The sequence below is a fragment of the Colletotrichum lupini genome, chromosome 9 (assembly GCF_023278565.1).
Source record: "Colletotrichum lupini chromosome 9, complete sequence".
Taxonomy (NCBI): domain Eukaryota; kingdom Fungi; phylum Ascomycota; class Sordariomycetes; order Glomerellales; family Glomerellaceae; genus Colletotrichum; species Colletotrichum lupini.
The window spans coordinates 3,897,081-3,910,981 of NC_064682.1; the positions used below are offsets into that span (position 1 = coordinate 3,897,081).

General features: G+C 37.5%; 2 protein-coding genes across 2 annotated transcripts; both read left to right on the forward strand.

Moving 5' to 3' along the window:
- Positions 1–1,137: 1,137 nt before the first annotated feature.
- On the forward strand, positions 1,138–2,409 carry CLUP02_16983 (uncharacterized protein; the record flags this gene model as incomplete). The annotated part of the gene is made up of 2 exons (XM_049295900.1): positions 1,138–1,449; positions 1,531–2,409. 2 exons carry the CDS (start codon positions 1,138–1,140, stop codon positions 2,407–2,409), a joined length of 1,191 nt encoding a protein of 396 aa, XP_049153047.1.
- Positions 2,410–3,360: 951 nt separating this feature from the next.
- Positions 3,361–4,911, forward strand: CLUP02_16984 (uncharacterized protein; the record flags this gene model as incomplete). The annotated part of the gene is made up of 1 exon (XM_049295901.1): positions 3,361–4,911. The coding sequence occupies one exon, from the start codon at positions 3,361–3,363 to the stop codon at positions 4,909–4,911; it is 1,551 nt and encodes a 516-aa protein (XP_049153048.1).
- Between the last annotated feature and the right edge of the window lie 8,990 nt (positions 4,912–13,901).

Genomic DNA, 13,901 nt, shown 5'->3' on the forward strand with positions numbered 1-13,901 from the left:
TAGTGGGAAGAATGCCGGGTTTGCGAGATCATCGTAATCAGGACTTCGCCCCGCAGCTAGTTTGAGTTGATCAACCGAATCCCCCCCACGTTACGTTGAAGCGATTTACGGTAATAGGAATGTCGTCTTTGGGTCTCTTGGCTTTCCGCTGCCCGGCACATGGCTTTGACAGAATATTGACGGAACTTAGCCCCCAAACATGCCACATAGGGTCAGATTTCCTGCCTCAAGAATTGGCAAGAGTCAGTCACCTCGTCCGGAAACGTTCTCTGCCTGTCTTTTCTGAGGATTTCTCTGCTCAATGGCGGAGATTAATGCTCGGGCTTGATCCGTAGTCAGCGGCCTAGTGGTAGACTAATATCCACGATGCCGGACTGATGCAACACTTGCTCCATTCTATATGAGACCATCGGGCGTGGTAGTCCCCCGGTCCCTGTCCGCCCGCTGACTCGCGCACAGAACACCACTCTAATATGAGCCGACTTGCTCTTGTTGATGGAGAAAATTTCTGGCAGAGCAAGCTGTTCGCGGCGGTGCGCCTCCTTTTGCGGCTTGCCTCTGTCCCGCCCCCCCGACTTCCGCCGTGATATCATCTCGTCCGCTGGGACCGCTGGGCCACAGCCCACCTCGACGGTCCTCGCTAGAGATCGGGACCTAGCCGCGTGGCGTTCTTCTTGTTCTCGACCTTTCGGCTGACTGCCGCTCTTCAGACACACAGACCGAAGCGGGTGGATGCCGCTCGCCGGGCCCCCCAAGGCGCCCAAGGTCTCCAAGACCGGGCTTAATGTCGTATCACCCTTCCACACCTCCATTCCTTGATTGTTCTTCTCCATCAGCCCTATCTTAAAATCACTCGAGGATGGACCCTTTATGCCAGGCTAGCGGAGCACGCGGCAAGGTGATTTTCATTCATTAAAGAAGTCCCAATTGCCACCCTCCCGTACCGCGTGGCCCAAAGTTTAATCCCCTGCTCAACCGCTGTCGCTCTTTTCAGTCCTTTCCCGGTTCCTGCAGCTCGCGTCCGTCCCTTTATTTTCCTTTTTTACTCGTACTCTAATTCCAGAAAGACGGTACCATTCCTGTCCGAGTGTCTCACTTCCCAGGCCATCTACGTGACACGCCCGACGCAGCACAACCATGCAATTCCTCAAGTTCACCGCTGCTGCCGCCGCTCTGTTGGGCCAGGCTTCCGCGTTCCCTCCCGGCCCTGGATTCGGTTTCCCGGGTGGCGGAGGAGGCCCGGACTCTCAGCCGGATAGGGATGGCTGCGTCGACTCCGAGGCGGCGTACATTCGCTCCTACTTCTACGTCGGAGGCGGGTACGTCGACGATGGTTCCGGTGGTCACATCTTCCGCGATCAGATGTACGTTGAGAAGTTGCTCCCCACGACTGGAGTTTCCCAGGAGACGCCGATCGTCCTGATCCACGGTCAGGCCCAGACGGGTAGCGTAAGTTTGCAGATCTTTCCCAGCGGGATCCTCGCTCGCGATGTCATAATATTGAATATTCGCTGACCCTCCGTCCCCCAGAACTTCTACAACAAGCCCGATGGCGGTAGAGGTTGGGCCTCTCACTTTGTGAGACAAGGCTTCGAGGTCTACATCGTCGACCAGACGCTCCGTGGCCGCTCCGCTTGGATGCCCGCCTACGGCGCCTCCAAGCCCTCGACGTACTCCGCCGAGATCATCCAGCAGCGCTTCACCGCCGTCAAGGAGTACATGCTCTGGCCCCAGGCTGTCAACCACACTCAGTGGCCCGGTACCGGCATGATGGGTGATGAGGTCTTTGATGCCTTCTACAGCTCCAACGTCCAGTTCATCAATAATGCCACCTACCAGCAAACGACCGTCCAGGCCGCCGGTGCCGCGCTTCTCGACAAGATTGGCAGACCCGCCGTCGTTCTCGGTCACAGCCAGGGCGGTCTTATGCCCATCATCATCGCCGACGCCCGCCCCGAGCTGACCAAGGCTCTCATCCTCCTCGAGCCTACCGGCCCTCCCTTCCAGGAGGCTGTCTTCAGCAACAAGTCCGCCCGCGCCTACGGTCTCACTGACATCCCCGTCACCTACTCCCCCGAGGTCACGGATCCCACCACCGACCTCGTTCAGCAGACCTACCCTGCCAAGGGCGAGAACTATGTCCAGTGCGTGCTCCAGGCTGAGACCCCCGCCCCGCGCCAGCTCGTCAACCTCGCCGACAAGCCCATTCTCCTCGTTACCTCTGAGGCATCCTACCACGCTCCCTACGACCACTGCAGCGTCGAGTTCCTTCTTCAGGCCGGCTGCAGCAAGACGGAGCACCTTGAGCTCGGCGAGGCCGGCTTCCACGGCAACGGCCACATGTTCTTCATGGAGAAGAACAGCTACGAGATCCAGAAGACTCTTCGCGATTGGATCCAGGCCTTGTAAGGATTTGGCGATGCTGTCAAAGCGGGCCGGTGGGTGTGGAGGAAGAAGATAATTGAGTGATGTGCTCATGTGTGCGTTTTGTACGAAAAGAAGCGGATACCCATAGACGATGAATATCATAATCTGGTAATGACACGCACTCGGTATCCTCGTCGCCTCCCAGTCTCATGCGATCGTCGAGGTTGGTTCGGATTACCGTTGTGACATCCGGAGAGATCTGCCCTTAGACTTCAGCCGCGTGCCAGTTGATCCTAGTGTCGGCCGAGCCATCCTCCATGCCCGAGCGCAGCGATCTTTGACACGTTGACGGGAGCTCAAATGTGACTTGAGCTATATCTTGACAGCCTGGTTGAAGAAATGATCATCGCTGGCAGTGGAGGGACTTGTCAATATTGCTTCCGTCCCCTCCCGCTGAGTCGTTGACGCCATGTCATATCTGTCCCCGACGGGGAGGTTGGAGATGAGTAGCTCACACGGACCAGATCTCATACAGGCAAACTGCCAAAGACTAAACCTCGGATTTTGACTTACACGCTCTTGGCTTACCTCTGCACCTTCGCCTCACAGGCTTTGCGCTTGGAGCATCACGTTAAGCTCTGGCATCGCCAAACATCGCAGCTGCACCTCAATGGCGTTTCAACTAATGCAACTCATCTTTGTAACAGATTCCAGCACGGTGGCTAAAAAGTACTGGATCTGTGGTTCAAAATGCAGCTACCTGCCAGGCTAGAAGCTAGAAGCCTTCTAGTTTCTTGTGTCAATGACAGACTGCTTTTGCCCGTGTTGAGGACTTCCAGAAATGGCGACTACAACCAGTGTCATCGCGATCAAGGGAGCGAGCGATGGGGCTGCAGATTCGAGCCATTACACGATTGTTCGTAAAACGAGTATGTTCAGTTGGCGCTACTAGAAGTTGCTCGACGCTAATGTTTGCCAGCAAATCTCGACCGCATGTTCTACGTTTACCATCGCCTCGGAATCCAATCCAATGTTCTAGTCGCAGCTCGCTACGCCTCAGCCCAACCGGGCAAGCAGCGTATAATCCTATCCGACGATGCAGTCTTCTCAGCTCTCCACGCTGTCGTCACCAAGTTCCCAGAGCTCGGTCTCGTCGGAGTAGTAGGGCCCGCCGCCGAGGAGGGCAAGCATCTCCTGTCTATCGCGACACTCAACGAGATTAATCTCGAACGCTGCATCGAGTTCATCGACGACGAGACAACCCAAGTCGACGCCGAGTTCCTCGAAAAGCTCCATGGGAAATGGCACTGGGCTGATGGTACAGTCGAGGCAGGAGTGCCCTGGTGGAAAATCATCGTTATCGGACGCCGAGACGTTGTCTTCGTCTACCACCACCTCGTTTGTGACGGCGCGTTCGGTATGATATTCCACCGCGAGCTACTGGATACTCTTAATGCATCAGCCGTCTCCGACGCGGGCTTCACTCCAACGCGCATCATCAAGCTCGATCCCGACAGGGTACGACTGAGCATGGCCCTCGAGAACACTATCCACAAGAAACCAGCGGTCCTGGGCGTTATCTACAACCTCCTCGTCTTCCTCTTCTACCGGTTCTTCTACGCTAAAAAGCTCTTCTTCATCAACTTTCCTAAGCCGAAGGAGCTACTCAAGGACCCGATGGCTGTCGTTGAGCCCGCGGACCGTACCGTCACAAAGGTCACGACCCGTCGTATTCCCTCTGACAAGATGGACGCCATCATCAAAGCGTGCCGCGCGCATGACACAACTTTCACGCCGTTTCTGGCTGTTGTCGTCGCCGGCACCCTCGCAGCAGACTTCTATCCTCACGCTGAAGTCGGATTTACCCGGTACGCCGTGGATATGCGCGTCACGGGCTGCTTCGACACGGCTTCGTCGGACGAGGGTAAACTGCTCAACCTGGCTGCGAGTCTCCCTGAGCCGGAGAAACTGAGGAAGTACCGCCAGGCCTTCTCAGCATCATCCTCCGTAGGCGACAAGCAAAAAGGACTTACCGCGACCGTCGATTCCAAAGCCGCTTGGGACCTAGTCCGAGACTATGGGAGACGAATGGTGGAGTCGCGGAGCGGCGGGGACGAGTCTCATCTTTACAAGGCCTGGATCAGCGGCAATGCTCTTGGGCCAAGCCTCGAGGAGTTCACCGAGAAGTTGCCGTCGATGGGACTCTTCATGCAGAACAGTTTTTCAGTCTCCAATGTCGGATGTCTCAAGACCGCGCCTCCGTCTTCGAATGTTGAAGAGCCGGTGGTGAAGATTGAGGATGTGCAGTTCTCGGCCGGCCCGGTACAAGGTGCCGTGGGTTACCATGGTATTGTGTTCAATGTGGCGGGGGTTGCGGGCGGCGACACTGTCATCAATGCTTGTACCGAGGGAGGGATGGCTCCCGAAGGGATGGTTGAAGCTGTCTTGGATGGTGTTATGGCTAGAATCAATGCATTGCTGCAGGAAGAAAGCACTCCAAAGGATGGCAGTGGCCGCAAGGGATTTTGGCATGCCTTTGGTTGAGTCAAGATAAATTACATTGACATGATCTTCCATAAGAAACAAGTTTCGATGTCTGCCGGGTCTACCAGATAGATGTGGATCTGCACATGCATGGCATCGTCACTAGAGTAGTGTGTCTAGATAGACGTCGGTCTAAGATGACTGGTTGAAGTTCGCCAGGTACTTGACTAAGAGTAGAGAGTGCTCAATATCGCTGATTACTTGATTTAAACTCAAGCCGAGGTGACGTGAACTCTGAGTCCAGTCAACCTAGTCTGACATGTGGTGTCAATAGCTCATAATTAAGGCCATTTATGAGATGCTATTACAGAACTTGGTTTATTAGAGACTCCACGTCTGAGCTGGGCGGGAGGCAATTCTTAATAGAATTTGTATTGACACATCTTACCAACACCATAATTTCACTTCAAGACTATAGAAATCAAAGAAGATGACAAATCCCGCCCAATGTTACACGAGATTCACACTGAAGGTATGCACAGCGTCGAATAGTTTGGTCCTATGCCTCAAGTAAACTCTGATAGAACGGGTAGACGACATAAGATACTATCTCTATTAATATCCCTATTATAGGGTAGTTAGTTCGAACCGTAGTTAACGAAGAGATTAATTAAACTATATAAATATTTATATAATAAGTATAAAAAACAGGTTCTAATTATAGATTAAGCTAGCTATGATAATTATAAATAAGGCCCCCTAATTAGCCCCTACGTAGTTAGCTATATACTATAATCGAATTAAACTTCTAATTTAATACTAACTTTCTCTTTTTTTTATTAATTTACTTATTATAATTAGAAATATAATTTAACCTTAGGTCCGTTTATTAAGTTATCTCTTTTTACTCCTCTTCTCCATTTTTTTTTATATAACCTATCTTTTTATTTATATATTAACTTTTTTACTACTTACGAATTACTCTAACCCCTTATTAAAAGTTACTTTTATAAAAATATTAGCGAGGTTATTATTATTATTAATTTAATAAATCTTAAGTATTTTGCGCTTTTTATACGATTACTTAAGGGTTATAATATTAATTATAAGCCTCTTTTCTTTTATTATCCTTAATTTAATAAAGTATTTATATAATAAGTAAGAATCCGTATAAATAACTATTAAGATTAGTAAAAGGCTAAGTTAATTAGTAATCTTCCTTAGTATTATTAAAATTATATAAGAGAGGTTAACGCTATTAATTATATTATAAACCTCTAATACTAATATACTTCTTATTACTTACTTATTTTTAATTAACGAATAGTAAATTATATTATTATATATAGTAAATTCGCTCTTAGTTATACTCTCGTTAATTAAGATAATAATATATCTTAATTATAAAATAAGGTCGTTATTATTCGTAAATAACTTATTAATAAAGATATAGAGCTTATTAATTATAAAGTTAATTAGGTAGTAAACGAGGCCTTAATTAAGATTCGTTTATTATTATTTAAGTTACTTATTAAGTACTTTGACGTCTCGTTTAGTTAGATCTATAGCTTATACTACCCTAGCGTAATTAAATATTACCTTAAGCTAATAAATACTTATAATATATACTCCTTATATAAGCTTAGCTTTATACTGCTTTTTAACGTTAATTATATTTAAATTAACGAGGTTAATCTTCTTACTTTACTCTTTTTATTAAAAAATAATAGTCTTTTTTTTTTATAATAAAAATCCCGCTATTAAATATTAAAAAGGTATTTATTATAATGACCTCTTTTAGCTTTGTTACGAAGCCCGCTTTTTAAAGCTCCTTATTCTCTTTTTTTATAAAGTTAATATTAAATAGGCCTAATATATCGTTAGTTTATATTTTAATAATCCTCAATTAGTTACTTTCGTACTCTAAAATTAGTAAGTATAGGTTATACGTAAATATAACTATTAATAATTAATTAATATAAAAATCATAGTATATAGCTTATTAATAAGTACCTAATTTTATAAGCCTATATAGTAACTTAAGTACTTTAATAATCGTACTTTTTAAGTACTTACTAGCTATTTCTTTTAGTAAATAGGCTAGGACTTTTTTTATAAACCCTATAGCTAATTAGGTATAGGCCTAAGTAATATTACGGCTCTAAATCTCGTATCTCTTTTTTTATAATAATATTATTAATATTATTATTAACCGTGAGCTATAGCGCTATATAGTAAGTAATTATATAAGTAGCGTCGCTTTTTTAACGTTATTATACCCCTAGATTATATACCTAGACTTCTCGTATAGTTAAGGTATTCTTTTCTTTTTAATCTTACGAACTATTTATAATTTAAATATATAAAGGTTTATATATTTTTTTAAATCGTAGAGGATAAATTAATAAACCCCTCGATTATAAAAAGTATTTATTTTAATAAGATTTAATCTTTTAAACGGCTTTTTAATAATTATAATTATACCTTTTTTACGTAGTTTAATTACTAGCTCGAAATCGGTTTTCTTTTTTATTATATAAAAAGTATTAATTACCTTATTATTAGTAATAAATTATTATATTAAGGCTTACCGTCGTATCCTTTTATAACGACTCGTTAATAATATTAATACTCTTTTAGTACTTTCCTTTTCTTTATTATTTATTAATACTATTACGACGATTTTATTAAAAATAATTTCTTATACCTTTACTACGGGTTATATAGTTTCCTTTAGCTCTTTTTCTTTTAATAAATTAGAAATTACCTCGCTAGGATCTATATAATATAGTCTAATTACTATAATTAATATTTCGAGGGGCTAATTACGATCCTTTATAACTATATAAAATTACTCGTTAATAGAAATTAATTTATATAACCTAGCTTATTAATAAGTAATTTCGCACTATACTTATATATCCGAATTTAGTAATATATTTAAATTACTCCTTATATTAGGCCTATTATACGTAGTAATTACCTTATTAACTTATTCTTTTATGCTTACCTCGCGTAGTATTTATATTATTTTTTAATTACTTAGGCTCGTTAGCTTATATTTAGTAATAATAGCGAGGCTAAGGTTGTTTTTAAATATGCTCTAAATATTAATAGTATTAATATAAGCCCGTTAAGTTTTATAGTATTATTATAATATTTAAGTACTATTTAGAGGCATTTGTTATTAGTAAAATCGGGATTTTCCTCTTTAATAATTTTAAATACCCTTTTTAGCTATTAATATACCCTTTTTACTTTTTTAATACTATAATACGCTTTAATAAGTACGACTTTTAGCTATATATTATAAGCTATTATATTTTTTTTAAATTTTACTAATTTAAAACTAGTATTAGTATCGGTTTTAATATTATCTAGCGGTCCCTAATATATATCGATCTATCCCTTTCGTAAGGCTATTTATATTATTTTTATTTATAAATCCTAAAGGAATTACCCTATTTAAAAAGATATAGCTACGTTAATTATATATAAAACTAGCCGACTATTTAAATAGAAGATATTAATAACGATTTCCTAATTAAAATTAAGCTTATTACGTAATTTAAATTTAAATTTGCGTAGGCTTTATATATTTATTTAGTATTAATAATATACTTTTATTAACTACTCTAGCGCCCCTATTTTAATATTATTATTACTTAATTACTTTAAAAGGTTATATAGCCTCGTAACCGACGGGTACCCGAATTTCTAATATAGTCGTCTAAGCTTACTTTTCGTTAAGTAATTAATTAACTTTATATTATTAATAAGCTTTATAAACGTATACCCCTATTCTTATTTAACTATTTTAAAATACTTATTATTAAAAATTCTATTTTTTATATTATTAAATATAATACTTAGTTAATTTATATCTTTTAGATATAAGAGAAATAGGGTATTAATAAGTAAAATATAAAAAGTTATTGTTCTAAAGTACGTCTCTATTTTTACTATACTTAGGGTAACGATTTCTTTACTTAGGCCGAAGCTAATTTTTATAATACCCGCCGTTAATATATTAAGTATTACTAATAAGATCTTTTATAGCGCTTAGAATTACCCTTTTTTTCTTATTAATTATTATAATACCTTAATATTTAAAATAATTTTATAAAGATTATCTAGGCCGTACTTTTTATTTATATAAAATACTTATATAAGCTTATTATTTAAGAGATTTAAGTAATATAAAAAGGACCCCTCTAATTACTCTTAGATTTACTTAGTACTATATTCTTTTTTTTTAAATATTAAGAGAAGTAACGTTTTTTCTTTTAATATTATGAGAATAGGCTTTTATTTTATTAAATTCGCCCTTTTAACTACCTCTATATCTATTATCTAAGGGACCTTTTCTTACTATTTATAAATAAAAGCTTACTTATTAAAAGCTTTTATTACTCTCTATTTATTTAACTTCGTATATTTTTTAAAAACTACTAAAGTAAAAAAAGAGTAGTTAACGTCGTCGATTTCGTTATAATCTAATTCGTTAATATAAGGAGCGAAATCTTCTTTATTTTTTAAATTTCTTATAGGGGGTAGATACTCTAAGCTACTATTTTAGTTACTATTATTAAGTTTTATACCCCTAGATCTGTTTTTATATATAATAAGGAATTAATTAAACTAATGAGGGCTAGTTTTATTATTTACTACCCTTAACCTTTTATATTATTTATATAATTTCGTACGCTCTTTTTTAAAATAATGACTTAATTAATATTTATCCTTTTTATAAATATAATATTACTTTTTTTATTACCCTATTTGCGAGTTAAATCTCTGCCTAGTTAATGAATTAGGGCCTCTTTATTAGTAATTACTATATTTAGCTTCTTTTTCTTTTTTATTATACGTTTAATTAACTTAATATTATTAATAAGGGCCGTCGTATACTTAAAAATAGGTTTAATATAGTATTTTCGTTTTAATATTAAAGCTAGATCTTAGCCTCGAATAAAGCGTTTTATAGTTTTTAAGTACTTAATATAAGGTTATTTTTATTTTTAATATATACTAAATTATAGTATAAAGATATTTAACTTTCCGCTTATTAGTTCCCTTATTTAGTTATATTTTTACTAGCTTATTAATTCGATTAATAAGCTTTTTAAGGATCTTTATTTACGATTTACCCTCTATTATCCTAATTATAAATATATAAAAAATCGCTTATAGCTTAAATAGGAGCTTTAGGTTCTTATTATAAGTCTTAAAGCGGCTTTAAATTACGTTAATAATACTAAAAAAGTCGTTTTAATTAAGATTACGCACTACTTTATAATAATAATTAAAGGCTTTACTTACGAGGACGATATTAATTACTAAACAATACTAATATTCCCTAATCCTAACCTTTTTATAATAATTATAAAATATTATTAGGGTTTTTTATAAAACCTTATACTTCCCTTTAAAATATAATTTCTTTTTTAAAAAGATCTTTTTAAGGTTTATAAATTACTTCGTATTTACTATTATATTTTTAGTATTTATATACGATCCTTATATTACTACGTATTATTAGTAACTTTAAGTCGTTTATTTCTTTTTAGATTAGCTAATTCGTACCGAATTTTATATTAATAATAGTAACGAGCTATAGATCGAAATAGGTAGAATCGTCAATTATTATACTTTTAGTACCCTATTTTACTTCTATATATTCTTTTATAATAATAGATTACTATTAGTAATTATAGGGGGGAAATTTACGTCGTTTACCCTTTTTTTAAATTCGTTAAAGCGATTATACGCCCTATCGACTTATACTTAGTTTTATAATATAAATTCCTCCTTTATAATTATTATTATTAGGATTTTATATAGTTCTCGTAATTATAACTACGTTAATAATACCCCTTGTACGTAAAGGAATCTATTTATTACTTTTATAATTTTTAAGCTTATACTTACGAACTATTTATCTAGCTAGTAACTAAGGTTATTTACGATTTTATAAAATAAGGGTTACCCCTATAGCCCTTTTTTTTCGTAAACCTTAATTAAATAGATTAATACTACGTTAATATACTTATTATTAGGTTAATTTACGATTTTATATATTTACGTCCCTTAATAATCTAGGTTAATATTTACCTATTTATAAAAAATTAAAATTTTATTTAAGATCGGGTTCCTCCATTTTTTCTTTTACTCTAACTCGCTAAAAGTCGTACTCTAGCTCGTATTCGTATTAATAATTATTAATATATTTAATTTTAATAAGGATATATTTAGTCTGCGCACTAGCCGTAGTAAATCCGTACTTTTATTACTTAATAAATTTATTAAAGTCTAAGAAATTCCCGCTTCTTTTTACTATCTTACTATTATTTTCGTTTTTACTATGTTTAATAATTATTATTACTTTTTTAAATCGCTAATTATTATACTTACTAAGATCCCCTTTTTTATTTAATATAAAAAAGTAAGTTTTAGTAATCCCTTTTTTTAATAATAGCGGTAGACGTTTATATTATTATAAAAAGATATAATAATTAGTCTTAAGATCTTTATTAGTTACTAATTCTTTATTATTTTATATATTTCTAGCTTTTTAAGCCTCGTACTCTCCGTAATTTCTAAATAGCTTCTTTTTTTAACTTACTTCTTTTAGGGCGGTATTTTATAAACGTAGTTAAAAATAAATATTAAGTAGCTCGTAAAGGAGCTATATAAGCTATTAAATACGGTTAGCGAAGTTAAGCCCTCTTTTTTATAAGATCGTAAATATTAAGGATTTATTAAAAATACCCCCTTTTTACTCGTATTTAGTAAGGCTAAATATTTTAAAAATCTTTTCTTTTATTACTTCTTTATACCCTATTTTATATCTTTTAAATAGTCTTTTTTATAATTTAATTATAATTAAGTAATTATTATTTACTAGCGATCCCTTTTATTACTTAGTTAATTTTTTAAAATTAATAATTTTATACTAAGAGCTAATATAAAAAAAAGTCTTTTAATAATATTCTAAAGGATTCTTTTTTTTCTTTTAAATCCTCGTCCTTTTAACTTTTTTTTAAATTAATAATAATTATAATAAAAGGTTATAAGACTCCTTTAGGGTAGCCGCCTTTTTTTTAAGTTAATTTCTAAGATCCGTAATACTCTTAACTCGATATTATTAGGACTTTTAAATCCCCTCCTTCCTTATTAAACTATCCCTTATACTATATTCTTAAATAATACTTAGAGAATAGTTAAAGAGGTTATAAAAAGATTATTTAAATTATAAGTTTTAAAGTCGTATTTATAAAATCCTCGTAATATTAAACCTTTTTATATACCATAAATCTCTTAACTTTATAACTCTTATATAAGTTTTTATTATACTTACTAAGAATATTTATATTTAGAGATCCCTTTTTTTAATTACGTAGTACTTTTTTATATTATATTATTAAGCTCGTCCGTTATACTAATTAATTAAGTAAGTAGTTATTACGTAAGTATTTCTTTTTATTAATTTAACTAGTTAATTTCTAATTATAAGCCGGCTATAAAAAAGTTATTTAATAAAAAAGCTACTTAAAGCGACGGTAAAAGGCTAGTTACTTAAGTAGTTCTATTAATTAACGTAGTTTTATTTTAATATAATAAACGTCGACCTCTTATAAGTAATAAAGGGCTACGATTACTTAATTCCGTACGGTATTCGAAAATTACCCCTTTTTATTTATTTTCATAAGGTTAATTACTACAAATCTCCTATCTTATATAGCATTAAAAAGTTATCTCTTTTATATAGCAAAATACCTTACTAATTTATAATAATAAAATTTAATTACTAATTAGTATTAATATCCCTATTATAAAGTAGTTAGTTTAAACCGTAGTTAACGAAGAGATTAATTAAACTATATAAATATTTATATAGTAGGTATAAAAAGGAGGTTCTAACCGTAGGTTAGGCTAGCTACGATAATTATAAATAGGGCCCCCTAATTGGCCCCTGCGCAGTCGGCTGTATGCCGCGGTCGAATTGGACTTCCAATCCGACAGTCTTACTGGAAACGCTTGTGGGTTCAACATCAGACCAGTACAACCGATCTTCAGAGTAAATAGGAAAAGATTCAATACTATGTTCCAGTAAATCTGTCAATCAACTTCGTGAGACAAACCCTCACCCAGGATCATGAAGACAAGAACCCTCTTCCAAAGCTGACTTCCCGCCAAGGGACACATCGCGGCCTAGACCAATCTCATCGGAGACCCATCACCAATTCAGTCCGAAAGAACCCACCCAGTGTGCAGTCAGCCGCCGCAGCCGACCCCCATGCCAAATCCAGCTGTAACACCCGAGAAGACGCAATCTAAATCTCGCACATTGGCATTCTGCATCACAAACCAACACGAAAAACTGATCAACTTTCCATCTCCGGCAGGTCGAAGCATCGAGAATAATCACAGACAGGTACGACGACGAAAAAGCGCCAACGGAACCGGTCCCAATAAACGGGGATACGGATCCTCAGGAATGGGTCGGCTCGTTCGTATCCACCGTATCTGAGGTATCTGCTTGGCTGCACCCTGGACCCCCCTTCGCAATCACAACGCTTACGCAGGCTTAGGTAGCCACGAGAGAGAGCCTGGTTCCAACAAGAACGGGGGCCGCATGTGGGATATCCGTAACTGCGCCTCGTACATCTGCACTTCCGCAACCTGCAGCGGAGCCTGCTGCCTGCATGTTTGCCTGTCTTTCAGAACTGTCAAGCTGCTTGTAGAGGCGCAGACGGCACAGCTGCTTGAAGAGTCCGGGAGCCTTGCGTGCTTTGGCTCGCCGCGGGATGTTTGCTTCCTGCTCTGTCTTCTAAGCGCCCCCAGAAACCCGGTCGAAATACCCGTCGAATCGAGGCCTGCAGCGGGAACATGGGGGGAGGGGGGGGTGGGCAGTGGGTTGTGAGATTCGTTTGCCTGCTGTGCCGTTGGGATGCATATCGTGAAAGTGATTGTTGGAACCGGGGGTTGGAGGGTTTTTTGGTGATATTGTGGACTGCAGTTACGATTGTTCCTGGAGAAGAGAGCCG